The 20,734-nt window shown below is 43.9% G+C and overlaps 1 protein-coding gene across 2 annotated transcripts in view; it reads left to right on the top strand.

Moving 5' to 3' along the window:
* Positions 1-1,434: 1,434 nt before the first annotated feature.
* The window catches only part of Sobp (sine oculis binding protein homolog), a 169,032-nt gene continuing 149,732 nt past the window's right edge, over positions 1,435-20,734 (top strand). The window contains exons 1-3 of one of the 2 annotated variants that reach the window (XM_031348519.1): positions 1,435-2,464; positions 16,790-16,928; positions 20,071-20,256. In XM_031348519.1, coding sequence (XP_031204379.1) covers positions 2,369-2,464; positions 16,790-16,928; positions 20,071-20,256 — 421 coding nt within the window. In that variant the 5' untranslated portion in view covers positions 1,435-2,368. The remainder of the gene's footprint in view (positions 2,465-16,789; positions 16,929-20,070; positions 20,257-20,734) is intronic. The other variant, XM_031348518.1, reaches the window with a different exon arrangement.

Below are 20,734 nucleotides of genomic sequence, written 5' to 3'. Positions count from 1 at the left end.
AACAGTATGATGGAGACACCCTCTATCTATAGTGTAACCATACACTATACTCCTTAGAGAACTGGGAGGGGTCTGGGCTTCTCTCAGCCCTCTTTAACTACTTGGATCACTGGAGGTTTTTCAAGGTCTACTGCAAAATTCGAGACTCAGCCAGAGGTCTCAAGCTGGGTGCACGTTCCCTCGATTTCCATCCATCCCCTTTCTTAATTCCTTGAAACCTTGTTATGAATACAGGCGCTATTATGCCTTACCCCCTGGGCCTTTGCCCCTAAAAGGCAAAGGCTGGCTCTTAGAAGTTCCCACAGACCCCTGGATGGCTTGGGAAGACACACGTACTAGAAGTAGCCTGGTACTACTTAGCCTCGCACCCTTAGCACAGTAAAGAGAAGACGCAAGGGGTTGTTTTCCAGGGTACACTCCCAAATATTTGGAGCACGGTGTGTACGAAACACATTATGCTAAAATGCAAAACAGGCCTCTTAGAGTTGTTCAGCCCTGCAGAGTATGCTCCCAGATATCTTTAATTCGAAGCTTAAGAGACAAAACAAAGCTAAAATGCAAATTAGGCAATACTCAGAATGAACCCCACTTGATAGGCCGAACTGAGATTTTAATGAAAAGCTTACTCATACCCCCACACCGAATTCATTCTATCTCTTAAGTACTTAAAAATGTGTAATTTTAAATTCCACCACTGTCATAATGAACACTCCGTAATAACAAGCCGGGGAACAATGGACACCCCCATATCACATTGTGTCAGGTAATTACAAAGTGGAGCAGCGCGGGAAAGCTGAGCTGGGAACGTCTAGGTGTCGTTCCTTTGCAGTGTGTGTAGGAGCTTTTCGGAGCTGTGTGTTGTCTCTGGAGCCTCATCAAACAAACGGTTCACGCCAACACCTCAACCCCAAACACAGGGACAGGCACAGCCGACCTTGGTCCAGGGCGTGGACAGAGGCGGCCCAAGAGGAAACACGTGAGCGCATGGAGGATGAACTGGGCTTTGGAACCGGCAGATGCGAGTCGGGTGGAAGAGTGTGGAACCCGGCGGAGAGGAGAGGGTCCTACCGTGCGTGGGAGGGCGTGGGGCTTCTGGAGGGAGGGGTCCTGCGCGGGATCCTGAGCTCACAGCAGTACCCACTAAGCCCAACCCTTCCCATTAAGCTCAGGGCAGGGAGAGGGTGCAAGCCGGGTCATGGGGTAAAGATGCTACTTTGTAACAGAGGATAAGCTTGCCTTTGGGGCAGAGGGGGAAGGGAGAGAGAAAGAGAAAGAAATCAGGGAGCTGAAGGCTGAGTTGTCCTACTTCGAAGTCCTTTTCAGGAAGGCAAAAGCTCCCTGGCAAACAGTCTGACGGCGCGGGACCCCTCTAAGGGACATTCGGCCTCCACACAGTCTGCCGTGGCCCCCGGAGCAGGACGCCTGAGCGGTGGGGTCCGGTCTGTGTTTCCCTCCGCTCCCCGGCGCTGCAGCCCTGGGGCCGAGTGCTCGCCGGTTCTGCCTTCAGGTCCCTGCGCCCTTTCACCGCTCCGCCTCCACCCTTCACCCCGATACGTTTCGCCTCCGCGGCCTCTAGGTCACCCTTAGAAGCCAACAGTGAGCCCACCGGAGCCCGCGTCACGGAGCTCCGGAGCAGGCAGGGGTCGTCGCGGGGAGGTGGCGGCGACGAGAAGGGCCAGGAGCAGGCGGCCGCCAGCAGCCCCCGGAGCCGCGCAGCATCCGCGTCTACAGCGACCGGGAAGCCACGCCCGCTCGCGAGCGGGGGGCTGGCCTTGTCCCCCCCCCTCCAGCCTCCCCTCCCTCGGACCCCTCCCCGCTCAGTCCCTCCCTCCGCCCGCGGCTCGGCTCGCGGGAGGCGCAGGGCGCCGGGGCTGGCGCGCTCTCCCGGGCGCACACACAGATCCACGCACGCACGCCCAGAGCAGCTGTCTCCGCCGTGGCCGGCGCTCCTCTCGCCCATGCGGACAGACAGAGCGCAGGAAGATGGCTGACGACTCCTTCGGGCCCCGAGGATGCAGCCCGGCGGCGGCGGGAGCGGGAGCGGCGGCGGCGGCACCGGCAGCGGCGGCAGCAGGAGCGGCGGCGGCGGCGGCAGGAGCGGCGGCGGCCGCGGCATCCCCGAGACTCCCCGGGCTACCCTTCCCCGTGACGGCCACTGACGGTCTCCGCCGCTAGAAGAGACCCCCGCTCCTCCCTCGCCTGTCTCCCCCCACCTCCCAGCCCCGGACCCGCCAGCACCGCTACCTCCGCCAGCGTTGCCACCATCATCGCCACCTCCACCTCCGCCACCGCCACCGTCGCCACCACCACCACCACCGCCGGCGGCGGCAGCAGCCATTTCATCTCCACAGAAACCAGACACAAAAACATGGCAGAAATGGAGAAAGAAGGGAGACCTCCGGAAAATAAAAGGAGCCGGAAACCGGCTCACCCTGTGAAGAGGGAGATCAACGAAGAGATGAAGGTATTTTCGGACTCGGGGGTCGGGGAGAACGACCTCTTTATTCCGTCCGCTCCCTTCGGGCTGTTGTGTAGGCTGGGGGGTTGGGAGGGGAGGGACAGGGGCTCGCTTGTCAGTTTCTGCTGTGTCCCCGGGACGCCTCGGCTCCCCCTCCAGGTGCAAAGCCGAGGCCAACTCATGGGCTGCATCTCCGAAATCTGCCAACCTCAGATTTGATGGGGGCGGGAGTGCATACTATTTAACCTCACAAACCCTAGATTGGTACAGATGTTGCCGGGTGAGGGCACTGAACCCCAGTGGAGAGCTAGCACCGTGCAGTGGCTCTCCCGATGGTCGGTGTCGTTTTTCTCCCTTTTTCGGAAATGAATCTCCGGACCCCTCCAAAGTTAGGAGGCGCCGGGCCCGGGTACCCGGGATACCTGGATCCCACTCGTCTTCCCGGTCCATCCCCAGGCTCGGTGATCCCGCTTTGCCCCAACTCGCCAGCGGTGGCCAGCCGGGTAGCTGTCAGTGCCCGAGGCTTGGGCCGGAGCGGCGCGGGTCAGGGACGCAGCAGCCAGCGGGCTCGCTTCGCCGACCCCGGCCGCTCCTCTCCGCCTCTGCCCCGGGTCTCCCGCTCGCCTCTACACGCCTCACTTTCCAGTTAGCAGACCCGGCAAGCCCGGCTGAAAGCCAGCTATCTGAGGGGTGGCCTCCGCAGCCGCCTGCCCATTGTTCGCGAAGGCCAGCCCCGAGTCCTCTCTGCGAGGCCGGGCGCCTTGCCAGGCCAGCGGTGCTCCAGAGGTGGCGAGCGCAGCCTCCTGGCGCTCCAGCTGTTCTCGTTGAAGCCCAAGAACGCGGCTCAGCCTGGACTCTTCTCGTCACCCCTTACTTCTTTATTTTCCTCAAAGTTGTGTGTTTTGCCTGGGCGAGGATTTTATCTTGTGTGTGCATTCTCTTGTGTGTGAGTTTCTCGGTTTGAGAAAGAAATAATTTTACGTACATAGATTTATTTCTACGACATTAAAAATATATAAGGCTTGTTTTTCGCGTTTCGTGGTGATCCCCACTTCTGCGTGGAATCTTCGATACAGTAGATGACTTGGTCAGCTTTGGCTAAGTTTGCATTTGAAAGGCAAACTGGTTAAAATGGTATGGGACTAGTTCACCGTTACTGCGGCTTTGGCATCTTCTTGGTTACAGCAAACACATTTGGTGAGGGTGCTGCGATGAAGCCCACGCTTAGAAGGGGCAAACAGACACACACCTTATGTGTCAGTGAAACCAGGTGTATGTTCCTAGCTTTGCCTCTCTCCTGGGAGTTACCTTGGATTCCACGTTTTGGAAGTAGGGCTTTTATTTTGGGAGGAGGTGGTGGTGAAGAATTTAGTGTCTGGAAGCAGGAGGTATCCGTCTGGGCAAGTTAGGAAGCTTTTGCCTTGGAAATTAATACCATTCCCTGTAACAGAAACCACCATTGATTCTAATGATAGACAGTTTAAAAAAAGAAAAGAAAGAGATCTGTAAAAGTTGTTTTCTCTTCACGAGGCAGTGTTCTACAGTCCTGGCCCTTCCCTCCTGTCTTACGTTTCTACATTACTTTTCCGTGTCGTTTTAAAATAGAGAGTGGGGGATGACCAGAGAAGGCCATCAGGCAACCACAGCTAGCTCTGGCCCTTTAAGATGCTGCCTAATGCCCTCTATATGGATGGCAGCTTTTAAGTTTCATAGGTTCTAGAATTACAAATTAGCTAATTTTAATCAAAACATGTGAAATGTTATCCCGGCTGGATATAAAGGCTGACTGTGCTCCACGCTTGGGGCTGGGGCTGTTGGCTTTGGCTGCAGGCACTCCGTGGTTTGGGGGATAGTTGTCCGTCTACAGTAGAACAGATGTTTGTCTGAACTAGCGAGGAAGAAACAAAAACAACATTGTGTGAAGGGGAAAAATTACCCAGTTTTCAGCCCATGCTGCAGGACTGAGGATGGGATTAACCTGGATGCACGGAACTTCCTTTTTTAAAAAAAGGTTATTTTTCTTTCTCTAAGTTGCCTTTTACTGTTTGAAGTCTCAATCCTTCTTTCATTCTGCGGCATTAAAAGGAAGGGTTTTTCCTTTCCTTTTTTTTTTTTTTTTTCAGCACGTAATTCAATTGTGGCATTTTCCTCTCTGGTTTGGAACAAAATGAAAGGGTCTGGCAAAAATTTTCAGTCATGTCCATGTATACCATACCAGGGTGTCTAGTGGATCTATGAGCATTCTTCTAATACAATATCATCATCATCATCATAAAAAAAAATCTTTGTTTAAAGTATCTTCTCAAAGTCACAGACTTACTGTGAACTCATTAATATTTTTCTGATTTTCATATTAATAGTCACACCAACAACCCCACCCCCACCCTCCTGGTATTATATATCCCTTCAGCTTCCTGAACTGAAGTATAGGGTAACATAATAAGTTGGTTGCCCTGTATAAAAATGTGTGCAACAAAATGTCATCCAGAACACAATGTAGCCTTGTACAGCTTCATATCAGTGCGGCTGGAGCTGCTTGGCTGTGTTTGCCTTCATCTGGACCAGTGTAAACTAAGCCCTGGTAAGTAATCACTGCCCGGCAGAAAGAAAGGAATGTATACAGCTAGCGGGGCCTAAGCTGTAAAAAACGGAAACCTGAGCCCCCACTTCGGATCACATATCAAGGCTTGAAGGTAGGGGAAATGAAAGGGGAAAGGAGAGAGCGAATGGAGAAGTCTGCCTGGGAAGTGGAGGATCAGGAGGCCCCCCTTGGGGAGATTTGGCCCAGGGATTAGGGAATTTTATCGCGGTGTACAGTGACCTACTCAGGTTTCAACACTCCTTGGATTGAGTTGCTTCTCTGTGAGCTGAAAGAAAAGGGACTGGTGTGTATGTGATTTTTTTTTTTTTTTCTCCTTTGGGTAATAGAAAGGACACTGGTACAAGTGTCTATTTTAAGTGCAGCAAATGCAGAGTGTCGGGAATGGCCGACAGAACTGCCTCACTCAGACACTTCAAGATTTTTCTAATCGTGACAATCACATAGTTAGCTAAAAATGGCTGGAGAAGGCAAACTGGCTGAGGTTTAGCTGACACCAGTAATGGCAGTGGGGGTGGTCTTCATGCGGCTGTGAGCTAATGTAGCTTGCTGTTTCACTAGATCAGATATCGAGTTACGTTTTCGTTATCACTGGTTTAATGGATATGGCAGTTGTAACAAATTTAAATTTGATACAATATAATTTTGTGTGTGAAAAGTACACGACTTGGCATAGCTTGGCTATGGTGTACTTCAGGGGAAATATCCTCCCAGCTAGAATGCTTGTCTTACTGTGAGCTTTGTGGCATTTCTTTATCTTTTCTTCTTTTGATCTTGATTTTTCCTGGCTTAAACTGAGCAGATTCTTCTGCTGGACTTAGTTGTAATTACTATGCCTTACTCAATAGGCATTGTAAATCAGTAAAGAAGGTGCTAAAAACTGAACTTGCAATCAAGACATTGTATAGCTTGCTTGTTTTGGGCTTCTAAAATGACTATGGGGATTCTATCTATCTAAGTCAGTGTAACTTTGATAGGCTGTTAGCTTATGTGTGTCATACATAGTTCATGGAAGCCAACACAGAGAAATTCCAAGATATGGAAGAGTTAATTAGCTCAGGAATTCTCCCAGAAACACGGTAGATACCATATAAAAACTATATGTTAATGAATGTACATACACACACACACACACACACACACACACACACACACACACATATACATATATATGTCAAGAGTTCCCTAACCCACGTATTTGGGACCAGAAGGTTTTTGGATTTTGAAATATCTGTGTAGAATGGTGCAGTATCTTGGAGGTAAGACCCAAGTATAACACAGAGAATTCTGTTGTTTCATCTGCAGTTTTCAGTGGATCTGGGTTAGGACTATTACTTGATATTATTTGAGATCATATGTGGAAATATTTCACGTGTGCCACAGTGTTCAAAAGACTTCAATTTGGAGTATTTTGGATTTTCAGGTTTAAGGATGCTCAATCTGTATGTCTTGGGAAAAAATGAACCAATTCAGCTGAAAAATTCAGGCTAACGTAGCCACCCCTTCAATTCAGAAGACTCAAGCTTACCAACTTGGACACAATATTACAATCTTATGCTGAAAAACCTAAAATTAAACTAATAAGAGAACTTTGGAGACTGTTATTTAAAGTATATTTATATATGTATATATATTTTTGTCTATACATGTATATATACATGTATATATATAAACTTTCTGTTATCAAGATATGTATTTGTGCATATAAACCTTAGTAAATTGTCCTCAGTAGGTCCCAAACAATAGCACAATTCAAAAATTTCTAAACTATAAGTAGAGATGGTGGGTCAAAATTTTATCTTTTAAAACATTGAAATCTACTGTGCTCAGATTGGCCACTCTGGCCGGGAGACCTCCCATTCTTCTTCACGCTTTTACAATGTTTGCCTTACTTGTCTAGTTCTCAACTACAGGGCTATTTGTGTGAAATGCCACAAGGTCTCACTTTTGCTGAAGATTTCTGTCTACAAATACCATCGATAACTAATTGGTAGCTAAGATTATACCTGGGTCTTGTTTCCCACAGTTAGAGGGGTGCACATCTGTTAGGGTTAGCAGGAAAATTTCCATGGGGTTTTCTGGTTGGTTCTCTGATGGTCTCTGTTGGGCTTTAGTAATGGTCTCTGTTAATTGCTGGGACAGGAAAGCAAGCTGCAGAGTTGAATGACTTGATGTTATAAAAGAAAAGTGATAGGAACCAGAGTATGGCTTGGAAAAGCTCATATGTTTAAGGCTGAAATGAAGTTATGTCCAAAACAGGTATAGCTTAAGCCCTAGCTTGGGAAACACCATTCTGGGCCAGTTGCGGTATGCCTCAGGAACTTAGTGAGTGGATTGGGGACCAGCCCCTACCAGAGACTTTTACACATTTTATCAGACGGAGCTAGAGCCTCAGATGTGCTATGTGGCAGGGATAGGGACTAAAGTGAGTCGGGCATAACCCTAGCCCCTTGGGAGCAGAGTTGGGATATTACTGAGCTTTTGGCATTTTTCTTAGTTACTCATCATGACCAGACCGACTTTAAGAGATGGTACAAGGGCTCAGAAAGTTAACCATTCTGCTCTGGTCTGATGGGATTTCTACAGGAGTCTCCATTGGTGACTGGATGAGTATGCTGTGTGGTACAATACTGTTCTCTAAGCCTTACACAGCTTGTATGTTCCAGATACTAGGAAATGGAAAAGGAGCATGCCACTTCCTCCTGAATCTGAAATAAGCATTTGCAATAGAAGAAAATGAGTCTGACAGACTCATTCCCTCTCTGTGTTTCCTGCCTCGACGCTTGCCAAGCACCGCTCCAAGGAGCCAAGCCCTGCTTTTCTTCTGTGAGAGACAGACTTATAGGAACCAAGAGGGAACAGAGTTCTAAGGAAAGTCCAAAACAGGGCTTTGATGAAGAGTAAATATTAGTGAGCACGGTGGTTCTCTAAACTGGGACTTCCAGAGAAAAGCCAGACTCTTTGGATCTTGATGTCCAAGGAAATGTCTGTTTGACTTAAGAAAGCTTTACACTTCTTTTTTTGAAGAGAATAAGGTGTTAGAATAGAAAAATGAGAAGGTGGGACATAAACTGTGTTCCTGGTGTCTAAACCTTCCTCTTCAGGACCGAGATATTGGCCACACGTGCTTTCTCTAATTAATGAAATTATTGAGTGTTTTCCTGAAAGAGAAGGGATATTACAGTGTAGAAGGAGACAAAAAATAGACCACTTTTTTTTTTTAAAAAAAAACAGTGCCAGTTGAGACATAGAAACAGACATGGATGCTCATGTGGGCAAGGTCTGTTGAATGTATATTTTAGCTTCTGTAGACTGATAGATGGTTGTTAGTATCTCTCCTCTAACAAAAGCTTTGGCAACATTAAACTTCAGGAAAGCCAGTGTCTCTGGCACAGACAGGAAACAAAAATGCAACAAGTTTTGGTGACTTTTTAAAGTTTTTTTTAAGGCTAGTTTTGCAGCTGTGATAAGACACAGCTGCATGCAGCTGTACACCTGCCGTGACTGCCACTGTGCCAGCCAGGGCCAGTAGCTACACTTCTCAGCATTCCTTTGACCCTTTTAGGGCAGCGATGTCTTGGCAGTAAAGTACAATGAAGCACGTGATTGTTTACTGTACATCTTATGGAAACAACCCAGATTTTATATGCAGCAGCACATGATTTTGGTTTTATATGACAAGTGCAGAGCTGTGGAGTTCGGGAAATATCAGTAGAGAAGAAGGGCTCTTCTCAGTTGTTCTCATTGGGTATCTGTGTTATAATGTATCCCTGCACTAACTATTAAGATCAGTGTGGAGATGGCTGGTAACAGTGTTGCAAAGTGACCCAAAATAAAGCACTGTGATTGTCTGTAAAGGGCTTGAAGCTAGGAAGCTGTAATCAGACAAATAAAAACAGAGTTCCCCGAATAAAGTCTATACCACGAGGGCCAGTCAGGCCACTTGTATTAGTTTGCACATGGTTATGGCCACCTAATCAGTCATCTGTGGGGAGTCTATCTTCTGCCATCTGGCTCAGTGGGACTATAAATGTGGAAGCACTTTGTAATCTGCGAGGGGCTCTTTACACATCTCTTCTGCACTATCTAAATTCCACTTCCTGACCTTTCTCTTAGCATAACCATAAAATAAAACTAGTCCACTGGGTCTGTGTTAGGAGAGACAACTTAGACTCAGCCGCGGGCTCCTCCTGAGCACAAAGCTGAAACGAATCTAAGCCAGTACATTCTTACTCCACTCTGGAATGGAGCAAGGCTCCGCCTCTCTCCCTTTCCTTATCCATCTCTCTTAGCAAGTCCATGAGACTGAGTTGACCCCACAAGTCAGGCAGAACATATGGACACAGCAAGAGAGAGAGAAAGTATTTTCCAAAACTAATTATCATTCTGTTATCCATAACCATGCCTAGCAGAAAATATCAGAATCTCCTCTCCCCAGAACCCCTCTTCTCCGGCTTGTGAATTGTTCTGGATTGGGAGTTTCCTTTTTCTTTGAAAGTACTTCTCATGTGCTCTACTTTTTGATAATACATGTCAGAATGTTGTGAAGTTAAGTAATATAACTGACAGATTCTTTTTATTACCATTTAAATTGTGGGTATTGCTGATACGGTTGCCTATGAGTGAAACTATAGGTTAATTACTTTTTAATTGAAATTAACTTTTTATTTTTATAAAAACAGCACACAGTCATGGCAGAGATAGTAGAAGAAGTAATGGTAAATGGGCCAAGAGTGGGGTTGGTGAGATGCTTAGCTGTTAGGAGCACACATTGCTCTTCCAGAGGCCTGACTTCAGTTGGAAGCACTCATGTTGGGTGGCTCACAACTGCTTGTAACTCTTGTTCCAGAGGATCTGATGCCCTCTTCTGGCCTCCACAGGCATTGCACACACCTGTACACATACTCCCACATGGTCTAAACACACACATACACTACAGCACAAATAACAAAATTAATCAAATAAATGTCAGATAAGCAATCAAAAGCAAAATAAAGCTCTAATTTCCCCACTAAACAAAATTATTGTCTGCATCTTTTTTGTTGTTGTTGTTGTTTTCCATGTGTGATGAACAATTTTTAAAAAGCAATGGGTTTTTCTTTAAAACTCATTATATTGCTAGTAACTTTTCAAGTCACTAAAATGAATTTATCACACATATTTTAGTGGCAAATAGTACTTTATTGTATGATTAGACTGAAGTTTATTTAACAAAGTTCCAATTGTTTGGCACTTAGGTTTGTTTTTTTTTTTTTCCCAAGAGAACAGCATTGAGATAAGACTTTCTGAACATAAATTGGTTTGTACCTCTTTTCTTAGGGTAGTTGCTAATAGATATAAATAATATTGTCAAGTCAAATGGTATTTAAATGTTTAAAGATTTTAATTCACAGTTAAATGATCTTTTCTAAAAGTTGTATGTAGCAATTAGAGTTCTCAGAAGTGTGAGGGTTCTCACGAATATTATCATTTTCTTTGAAGAAAATAGAGATAATGCCTCACTCACACAGCCCAGGCTGACCTTGAAATCCTTATGTAGCAGAGTTTGAGCAGAGCCTTGAGCTTCTGATCCTCCTGCTTCTACGTCTGCAGAGCTGTGATTACAAGCAAGTGACAAAATATCCAGCTTATGCAATGCAGGGGACCTAACTCAGGGCTCTGTGCATGCTAGGTGAGCGCTCAAACAACTACATTTCTAGCCCTGAGCTTTGACATTTATAAGACCTCTAATTGGATGAGGAGAGTGTCAAAGGAACATTATGTGTATTAAGATTCAACAAGAATATACATAGTTCACATATATAGCATATTTATTATGTATAATTATATAATGTGACTTATATTTATAATTTATATGTGTGTAATATATATATATATTTAATATATATATTAAAGAGGGGATGGAGAGATGTCTTAGTGGGTAAAGTGCTTGTTGTACAATTCTTAAGACCTGAATTCAGATCCCCAGAACCCATATAAAAACGCAGGTGCAGCTACATGCCTGTAATCTCAGCTCTAGAGAGCCCCGGGGACAGACATTAGGAGACTCGTGGGGCTTTATGCATGCATAAATCTAATTGAATCAGCACTCTCCAGATTCAACAATGTGGAGAAGCAACGGAGGGCACTCCCACTTCCTCCTGTTCTCCTTACACACGTGCACATGTGTCCACATACACATGGGCACAGATAAAAAGAAAAAGAAAGAGGGGAATGAAGACGTAGTAGAATTTTCCTCCTTCATATCTGTGACCTAGCTGTTTAATCAGCTTTTTGAGCGCATGCCTTCAGAGTGAATGGCAGAGCTGTAATCTATCCTTAGGAGGTCCAGAGGTAAGGGAGGGAAAAAAGAGGCCCTGAGGAAGAGGATGGCCATTGGAAGTGCGAAGCATCCAGCCATGTGTGATGTCAGAAAGTGGTAGAGCGAGAAGATTCAGTTTTAAGTGTCAATTTTGCACATCCCATCTCCAATAACGCAAACGAGTTAGGGGAGTCTAGGCCAATGATCAAATGCAAAGGCAAGTAAAATGTCCGCAGAGACAGATGTAGATGTGTTCTGATTGGAAATCACCTGACAGACACCCACACCCTGCGGTATGATTTCGTGGCAGGTTCATGGTTGATCCAGGAGGTGAATTCTTTGGAATTGCTGGCCCCTTGCCACTGAATCTATAGTGGGATTAAGCCTGGCATAAGAATCAGAAAATTAGTTGCAACAATGTGGTTGCCAAAACAAGACCCGCATAATGACACTACCAGTTGACATGCCAGCACGGATTGGGGGGGGGGAACTCTCACAAGACCCCACCCCTAAGTCTTCACTGTGCTTGGGCAGTTAGTGTCTGCTGAGAGGGGGAATAGTCATCTTCATGAAGAAGCCCTCTGATAGGATCCCATCCCAGGAGGCCATCCCTAAGCACATATCATACATGCACAATAGCAAAAAGAACCCATAGGCTTATATCTGCAACAATAATAAAGGAGAGGCAGTACATTTGAGAGGGAGTTGAGGGCACTAGAAGAACTGGACAGGGAAGATGGAAGGTGCGAATGGTATACTAATGTATGAGATTTTCAAAAACTATTAGGGAAAAAGAAGAATGAAAACACCTCTGTTTTGGTTCTGAAGTTTCATGATCTACCATGCTCTGATTGGAGATTTCACTTCTGTTCACCAGAAGTTTATTGTGGGAGCTAAGCACCCAACACACAGGCTACTGAAAGGAGCACGGGGTGTAAAGGATATGGTAGCACTGCTAACTGCTCTAAGACTTAGAAATTATCATTATAATTTTAGTGACCTATTTTCCAAGCCCAAATTGGACCGCATGGTATGAGAGGGGATTTTTGTGTCACTTCCAAAGGCAGGAAGCAGTCTGAAAAATATAATTCAGATGCCAAAATATTGCAATTTTTGGCATCATTTTGATGGTTTATGAGAACAATGATAAATTATTTGAAATAACGACTGCTCAGTAAAATTTATGTGGTGTGAGCACCATCATTTTGAGAATTTTTTTTTTTTTTTGCAAAAATTGCGTGGTTTTTACACATAAGTAGAAGCTCTGTTAGTTCATATAATTCTAAAGCTAGGAGAAACTTTTGCAGAACTCCTATTTTATGCATGTGTGTGTTTTGCATACATGTATGCCTGTGCACCACATGTGTGCCTGGTGTGTTGCATACATGTATGCCTGTGCATCACACATGTGCCTGGCGTGTTGCATACATGTATGCCTGTGCACCACACGTGTGCCTGGCGTGTTGCATACATGTATGCCTGTGTACCACACGTGTGCCTGGCGTGTTGCATACATGTATGCCTGTGTACCACACGTGTGCCTGGTGTGTTGGATACATGTATGTCTGTGCACCACACGTGTGCCTGGTGCTTTTTGAGGCCAGAAGAAGACATCTGATTCCCAGGGATCGGAGTTACAGATGGTTGCTCATTGCTAGGAAGATGTTGGGATTTGAACTTGGATCCTTTGGAGGAGCACCAGAACTTTTAACTGCAGAGCCATTTCTCCAGCCCTCGAGGAAGTTTTTAAAGGTTTCGTGCCTTCGGTCTTCAGGAAATAAAGGTTTTGAGGTTGGTTAGAAGGTTTGAGGCAGAAGCAGATTTCACGTCCCCTACCCCTAGTACAGCTATCTCCGCTCCATACTGAGCATTGTTATTAACAGTTATTCAGAATTTTAACTCTTATCATCTTTGTCCATCCCTCCTTTTAAACAAACAAACAATAAACAAGAAGCAACAAAAGAAAGGACTAACAAAGGACATAAGAAACATTCATAAGAAAGATCTTTTAAATTGAAAATTGGGTTTTAAGGAACATATTATAAGAACTTTGAAGTGCGAAGCAAGGTACGCCCTTAATCCCAGCACTCACCCACAGAGGCAGGCAGGTCTCTGTGACTTTGAGGTTTGTCTGGCCTACATAGTGTGGTCCAGGCCAACCAGAGCAACATGGTGAGACCCTGTTTTGTTTTTGTTTTTATTTTTGTTTGTTTTTTTTGTTTGTTAGTTTGTTTAAAGCTGAAACAAAAGTTATTGGAATTCTCTACATGAAAAAGTTGGAATCACATCTAGGCCGTAAACATTTCACAGTTTACCTCATCTGGAATGTTAGACAACAGTGATACAAGCCTATTTCATTTCCTTCAGTTTAGCGACATAATGGTAGCTAGCATATTAAACTCTGTTTAGAAACCTAGGCTATTAAATGGTCTCCTCCTTGAGGATATTTGACTTAACAAACTGTGAGTGTGGCTGAGGGTGTAGTCTATCTATTTTTTTTTAAAGATTTATTTATTTATTATATGTAAGTACACTGTAGCTGTCTTCAGACACACTGGAGGAGGGCATCAGATCTGATTATGGAAGGTTGTGAGCCACCATGTAGTTGCTGGGACTTGAACTCAGAACCTTCAGAAGAGCAGTCAGTGCTTTTAACCACTGAGCCATCTCTCCAGCCCTGTGGTCTATCTTTTTGGTTTTAGTTTTATTTTTTTTGTGCATAGATATGGATGCCTGCATGTATGTTTGTCTCATATGTGTGCAGTACCCACAGGGGTCAGAAGAGGGCATTGGATCTGCTAGATCTGGAGTTACAGACAGTTGTGAGCCACCTTGTGGGTGCTGGGAATTGAACCAAGGTCCTCTGGAAAAGTAGCCAGCGTTGACTGCTGAGCCAACTTTCTAGCCCCATCAGTCTATTTCCTATGACTGTATATATTCATTTTTTCCTTTTCAATGTATCCCTCCTTTCTCAAATGGTTTGAGACTTACCACTTGATCTTCTATACGCTTGTTCCTGCACTCAATATATCAGAACAACATGGCACGTATTTTCATTTTCAGTGACAAGAAAAGGAACATTTTACAGTTACTTCCCTGACATTTATAGTAACTTGAAAATCATGGACTAGATCAGATTCAGACCAACTCTTCCATGATGAGTTTACATCAGAGAACATGAATGAAACAATTTTTTTGTTGTTGTTAAAATGCCCAGATAATATGCTTTTGTTGTTAATAATCCAGTTGAGGTTTTCAGTTTTCATCTGATGTCTAGAAATTCTGCATCTATTTCTCAGATTGGTTCTGAAGGGATGAATGGATTTGTAGCTGGACTAAGACAAACAAATTTATGTCCTCTGCTGGGAAGTTGACACGTGAATGATGCACTTGTGGCCTTTGTGTGGCTGCCGAGCTTAGACACAGTGGGGGAAGTTGCATTTATCAAGCAGGGTACCGCAAGCTTCCTAGCCTAGACTGGGAAAGATGCACAAACCAGATGTAGTAGCCAGGCGTCACTATGCAGGAGATCATCTGTCTTGTTGGCATGATTCTCTTAAGAGACTGGGGCAAGCAGCAAGCAGACCAGTAGGATGTCTTGAGCTTGGCTTTTTAATCCTGTTGGGAATTGATTTTGACGCAAGGTAAGAATCACCTTTGTGTGCTGAGACACTGTCACTGCTGGGTTAGTGAAAGGATTGGGTGTTAGGGGACAGTGACACCTCATTAAAGGAATCTCCTTTGATGAAGTGGAGTAGCATTCAGCCCCGTCCTCCATGATGCCTGTCCCTGAAGCCACTTTGCTTATTATTCATAGCAAGCCTATCATCATCATGCATTCATGGAAGAATGTCTACTTAATGTGGACACGGGCAGCCATCAGAAAGAATAAATGCCTCACTAAAGTTTGATACAGCTGGCTGTTAGCCACGTGGATGGTGGCACTAAATCAGTCTGGCTAATTTTTTTTTTTTTAATTACCAGTGTATTAAACCATCATGAATTGACCCAGTAGGATCTTAGAACTTAAGTGGATACTAGAGAACAGAGACAGTAACATCCTGTGGATGGCTTGAAATGCCAGGTTTCTTCCTGGGGTGTTGTCCCACCTTTTATAAAAACCCCTCTGAGATCTGAAGTCTCACAGAATTTGAGGAACCATGGGACACACGCTGAGGGTTCCCCACTCGGGGTTAGCCTTGGAGTTTCATTTAGGTGTATAAATTATGTACTCCCATGGGATTCAGAAATGACGTCTTCAGAGAAGACTGTGAGATCCTCTGAGCTACCGAGAAGTAAGGACATTGGGTATTTCTATTTCAGGAGGTTCGTGGTCTCCTGCTTGACAACTGTCTGAGGCATAAGGTCCAGGAGTACAACGAGGCCTTACCTTTTTGTTTCTGGGTCTAGAATGGATAAATTGCTCTACGCAGTTACTTGGCAGATGTCTTTAATCTGTCAACCACACCTACTATTTTCAAACTCTGATATCCCCAACAACAGTAACACCACCTTACATTCATTCACATATTTGTTTATAGTTCATAAAGTAGTTTTTATCTTAAATTCAGTCGAGCAGTCACCTTCAACTTTGTTGGTGGTTACTTTTACCACAGAATGAATCTGTCACTAATAAAATTTGTAGAGCAAAGAATCCATCAAGCTAACAAATACCTTAAAGGGAAAAATAGTCAAGAGAGATCCTTGAAGTCTACTCATTTTTTGGTATGACACTGGTTGACAATTAAGGTTTTCTTATTTTTATTTTTATTTTTATTTTTTGGTCAGGACTCTGTTTTACTGTCAGTAAGAAGCATATTAAGGTGCCGGGCAGTGGTGGCACACGCCTTTAATCCCAGCACCTGGGAGGCAGAGGCAGGCGGATTTCTGAGTTCAAGGCCAGCCTGGTCTACAGAGTGAGTTCCAGGACAGCCAGGGCTACAGAAAAACCCTGTCTCAGAAAAAACAAAACAAACAAACAAAGAAGCATGTTAAGTAACAGCATTGAATCAGAAAATAATTCTAATTTAAATTAATTAGAACTACAAAAAGCTCTTTTATTTTTAAAATCTTTTCTTAGGTTTTTTCTTTTTCTTTTTTTTTTTTTGCATGCTTCCTTTCAATATTTTTGTACCATTGCAGAACTTGCAGAAGAATATACTAAAGCAAGACTTTCTATTCGTAGATGAAACCGACAAGTACTTTTTTATTGTTTTTAAGTTGCGAATGTCTGAAGGCCTGTCACAATTGGAAGAGTCATTTTGTGATTTAAATGCATCACAACCCTTGAACATGATTGAAAAGCGAGCAATCCTCTAGGGGATGTGGGGCTGGCATGAAATGGGATACAGCTAACAGAATTTAACGTGTACGTTCTTTTCAAATAGTTATTGATCCCAGGGCTAAGCAGCGACTGATGCTTCTCTTTCAGAACTTTGCAGAAAACACCATGAATGAACTTCTTGGCTGGTATGGCTACGATAAAGTTGAACTAAAAGATGGTGAAGACATTGAATTCAGAAGCTACACTACTGATGGAGAGAGCCGGCAACACATTTCTGTTCTCAAAGGTAAAGACGTTTAATGGCTCTTTGCTCATGCAAAGAACAACGGACCTTCTCCACCTGCCAGAATTGAATTGTTGTGGGTCTCCTTGTGTTACCCACACAACTAGTTTAAGCCCATCATGCTGTGGGTGGTGACCCCGTATAATATTGAGTAATAAATGTGGGAGTTGTGCAAACTTTGGCAACAGTAAATGGTTTGGGAAGGTACTGTGGCCCCCAGATTAATTGCAGATCAATGTGTAACGCATCAGAGGCATTTTTGACAGTGTGTGCATGTGATGGGTCATGTGACTTCACTGCAGTCTTGAATCTGAACATGCAACATGAGCACTTTGCCCTGTGCGGGTTGTTGTGCTGTACAGTGCCTGCAAATGACTCCTGAAACAGCTTAGCCTCCATTCAAGGCTATTTATGTTATAAGTAGCAGTGTTCTTACTATACATACAGACTTCTCAGCTCTTAAAGAAGTGTAATTGCTTAATTATGGAAAGCAAAGACTTAATATTTTCTAATGTCATTCCTCAGTATGCAAGTAGAATATCTGACTTTTTAAAAATGTCATTTGAGTAGCTGACTTGAACTGCATTTTTTTTTTTGGAAGAAAAGTCAGTAAATGGATTTTTGGATTGGGATTAGGACAGGATTTCCAATAATTTATGAAATAACTTTAAACATACTCCTGCCATTTTATTGTATGTATTCTGCAGAGTGGCATTCTCAAAACTGACTACAAGTCAAAATATACATCAACATTGAGGGGGCTGGAGAGATGGCTCAGTGGTTAAGAGCACTGACTGCTCTTCTGAAGGTCCTGAGTTCAAATCCCAGCAACCACATGGTGGCTCATAGCCATCCATAAAGAGGTCTGATGTACTTACACATAATAAATAAATAAATCTTTAAAAAAAAGAAAACAACAACAACAAAACATTGAGAAATATTGAAGGCTGGTGAGATGGCTCAGCAAGTAAGAGCACTGGCTGTCCTGAGTTCAAATTCCAGCAACCACATGGTGGCTCACAACCATCTGTAATGAGATCTGATGCCCTCTTCTGGTGTGTCTGAAGACAGCTACAGTGTACTTACATATAATAATAAATAAAAATCTTTGGGCTGGAGCGAGCAGGCTGGAGCAAGCAGGGTCAGAGCAAGCAGAGGTCCTGAGTTCAATTCCCAACAACCACATGGTGGCTTACAACCATCTGTACAGCTACAGTGTACTCATATGGATAAAATAGATAAATCTTTTTTAAAAAGAAAGAAATATTGAAGATATTCTACAACATACACTATCAGGTACTCAGCGGAGATCTACTTCCCTCTGTGTAATTTTACAAGTTCATCCATCTCGGTAACATACAGATAGACTTGCCTTCATCTTTAATACAGGGCAAGCATAATTATAATGGAATTGGCTCTTTAGGTTCTTTGTTTATGACTTTTCATCAGCAAATGTCTGATGTGTACACATAATTTATATACCTATACCCCTAGTGTTGTGTAGAAATTGCTTGGGTGCAAGGGGTTGGGAGTGGAAGGGTCTCAGGGCTTCTTTAAATGTATTATCATTGTGCTTTCCTGTAAGCAGAGTACCACAGAACACCAGAGCTCAACAGAAAACAAAAATAGACACTGCTCGGTCTGCTTCCAGCAACGGGAAAACCAGGCCAGCGCCAAGGACCTTAACTCTGTGGTCCCGCTACAAGTTCAGGAAAACAGCCCTTGCTGACTCTGAGTTCTCTGTCCGTTAGATGCCCTGTCAGGGCTGGGCCCCCTGTGCAGTGAAATGCTGGGTCTGATAGCAGGAGGGGTTCGTGGTTCTCTTGGGAACCCCATTTCCTTATGCTTGGATGGGTTCTAAAAGGAAGTCTCATTTCCATCTCGTGTGCCAGGTTTTCTGTCTTTTCTCTGCTCCATGCTCTCACAGAAGGGGAAGAAGAGCAGACCAAGCTGTAGATGATCAGATCAAAGTCCAGCTAGAGAGTGGAGATTGAAGAGGCAGGGCTGAGCAGATCCGTGCTGACTCGGAGTGAACAGCAGTACCTGAGCGGGGAGTCCGTGTGACTCCAGAATTAGTAAACCTAAATTTGGAGTGAGAGTCTGCTTATAGACACAAGAGGAGGGATATGGGAAGGAGTTTTAGTAAAATGTGGGCACAACCAACTGGTCCTTATCACTGCCCGCTGGCTCTGTGTTTGTATGTATCCAAATCCTTCGGCACAATACCTGTTCAAACATTTCACTTCCAGTCTTTAGGAGAGAGCTTTTTCTTCTTAATGTGCCAGGCGACAAAATGTAAATGAGCCATCCTGCAGGCATGCAGAATGGAGTGTACATGACAAATTTTATGTTAAGCTTGCTATGAAATTGTACACATCACACTATGAAGATAGGATCATCAATTTCACTGTAAATGAAAAATGCAAGTCCTGAGCTTGTATAGTGTAAGAACTAATAGCCCCAGTAATGTTTCACCTGGGTGATCTGCATTAACTCTGGGAACATGGAAGGAGTCCCGTGTTTCTCTCATGGCTGGGATTCTGTGTGTGTGTGTGTGTGTGTGTGTGTGTGTGTATGCTAGAGGAGATAAAATGAACTACGTTTTAAATGTGATTTCCACTTTTGTTCATTTTTAACAATATTAATATTGTTACCAATCATTAATAAATATTATTAATATTAATATTACCAATACCCAGTGCAACAGTAGCTCTTCTAAGCATTGGTTTATTTGATTATACCATGGCTTAGATTTAGAAAACAGTGGACATAGTTGCCATTCTGGGCACTTTGGGCTTTCTCCCATAGCCAGAATGTGGTTTGCTATACATCACTACGTACACGGAAAACGTTAAGTGCCTCTCAAATTTCTATGGGGTTTTACGGTGCTATACGATGCCCATGATTCACCTGGGATATCAGCTATCGCAGTGGAGCATAGTATAAAGGAAAGCCCATTGGAAATTGTCGACAGCCAAACTCTACGGCTTTGGGAAGGACCGTAGAGGTCTGGGAAATTGCTCAAAGGCTTGAAAGGAAGATTCTGTTCCGTTACATAACCAACGTGCTTGAAGAAATAAGGGAAGATTTAAGTGTAATGAATAAGTTCTTGGTTATATTGGGTGATTTTTTTTTTCTCTTACAGAAAATTCTTTGCCAAAACCAAAATTACCGGAGGACAGTGTTATTTCATCTTACAATATAAGCACAGGCTACTCAGGCCTTGCCACTGGGAATGGACTCAGTGACTCACCTGCAGGGTCAAAGGACCATGGCAATGTGCCTATTATTGTCCCTTTAATCCCACCGCCTTTCATAAAGCCGCCAGCAGGTAAGCATGCCTGGGATTGCCATCTGTAATCATCTGACAGTTGTCACTGTCTTAAGATAAAGTAGTAAAGGCTCAACTTAAATAGAGATGTTTGAGAGATGTTATAGATAAGTGTTAGTGCACTATGCATATTGCTTAGAGTGTTATTGATATTATCTGAAAAATTCCCTTATTCACTTCTGCTTAGGCTGGAGCATTCCACTGACTCCAAACCCTTTTGTACCACCAGACTCGGAAAAAGATAGTTTCCTTTTCCGAAAGTCACCTACTCTGTATCTTTTGTCTTAAGGACAAAATAAATGCAATGAATGGTTAACCACAAAGTACACATGATCAAATGGGATGGTGCAGAAGGAGGACCCAGTCTCTTGGGCCTTTTCTGAGGAAAGGGATACTTTTGCAAAAGACACATGGTAGTCACGTTCCTGAGCATGCCTGCCCTACATGCATTCAAGAAACAAGTTATATTATGCATTTT

This window comes from Mastomys coucha, unplaced genomic scaffold (genome assembly GCF_008632895.1).
Source record: "Mastomys coucha isolate ucsf_1 unplaced genomic scaffold, UCSF_Mcou_1 pScaffold3, whole genome shotgun sequence".
Lineage (NCBI taxonomy): Eukaryota > Metazoa > Chordata > Mammalia > Rodentia > Muridae > Mastomys > Mastomys coucha.
The sequence above is the reverse complement of the archived record's forward strand: the minus strand, read 5'-3'. Positions and strand labels throughout refer to the sequence as shown.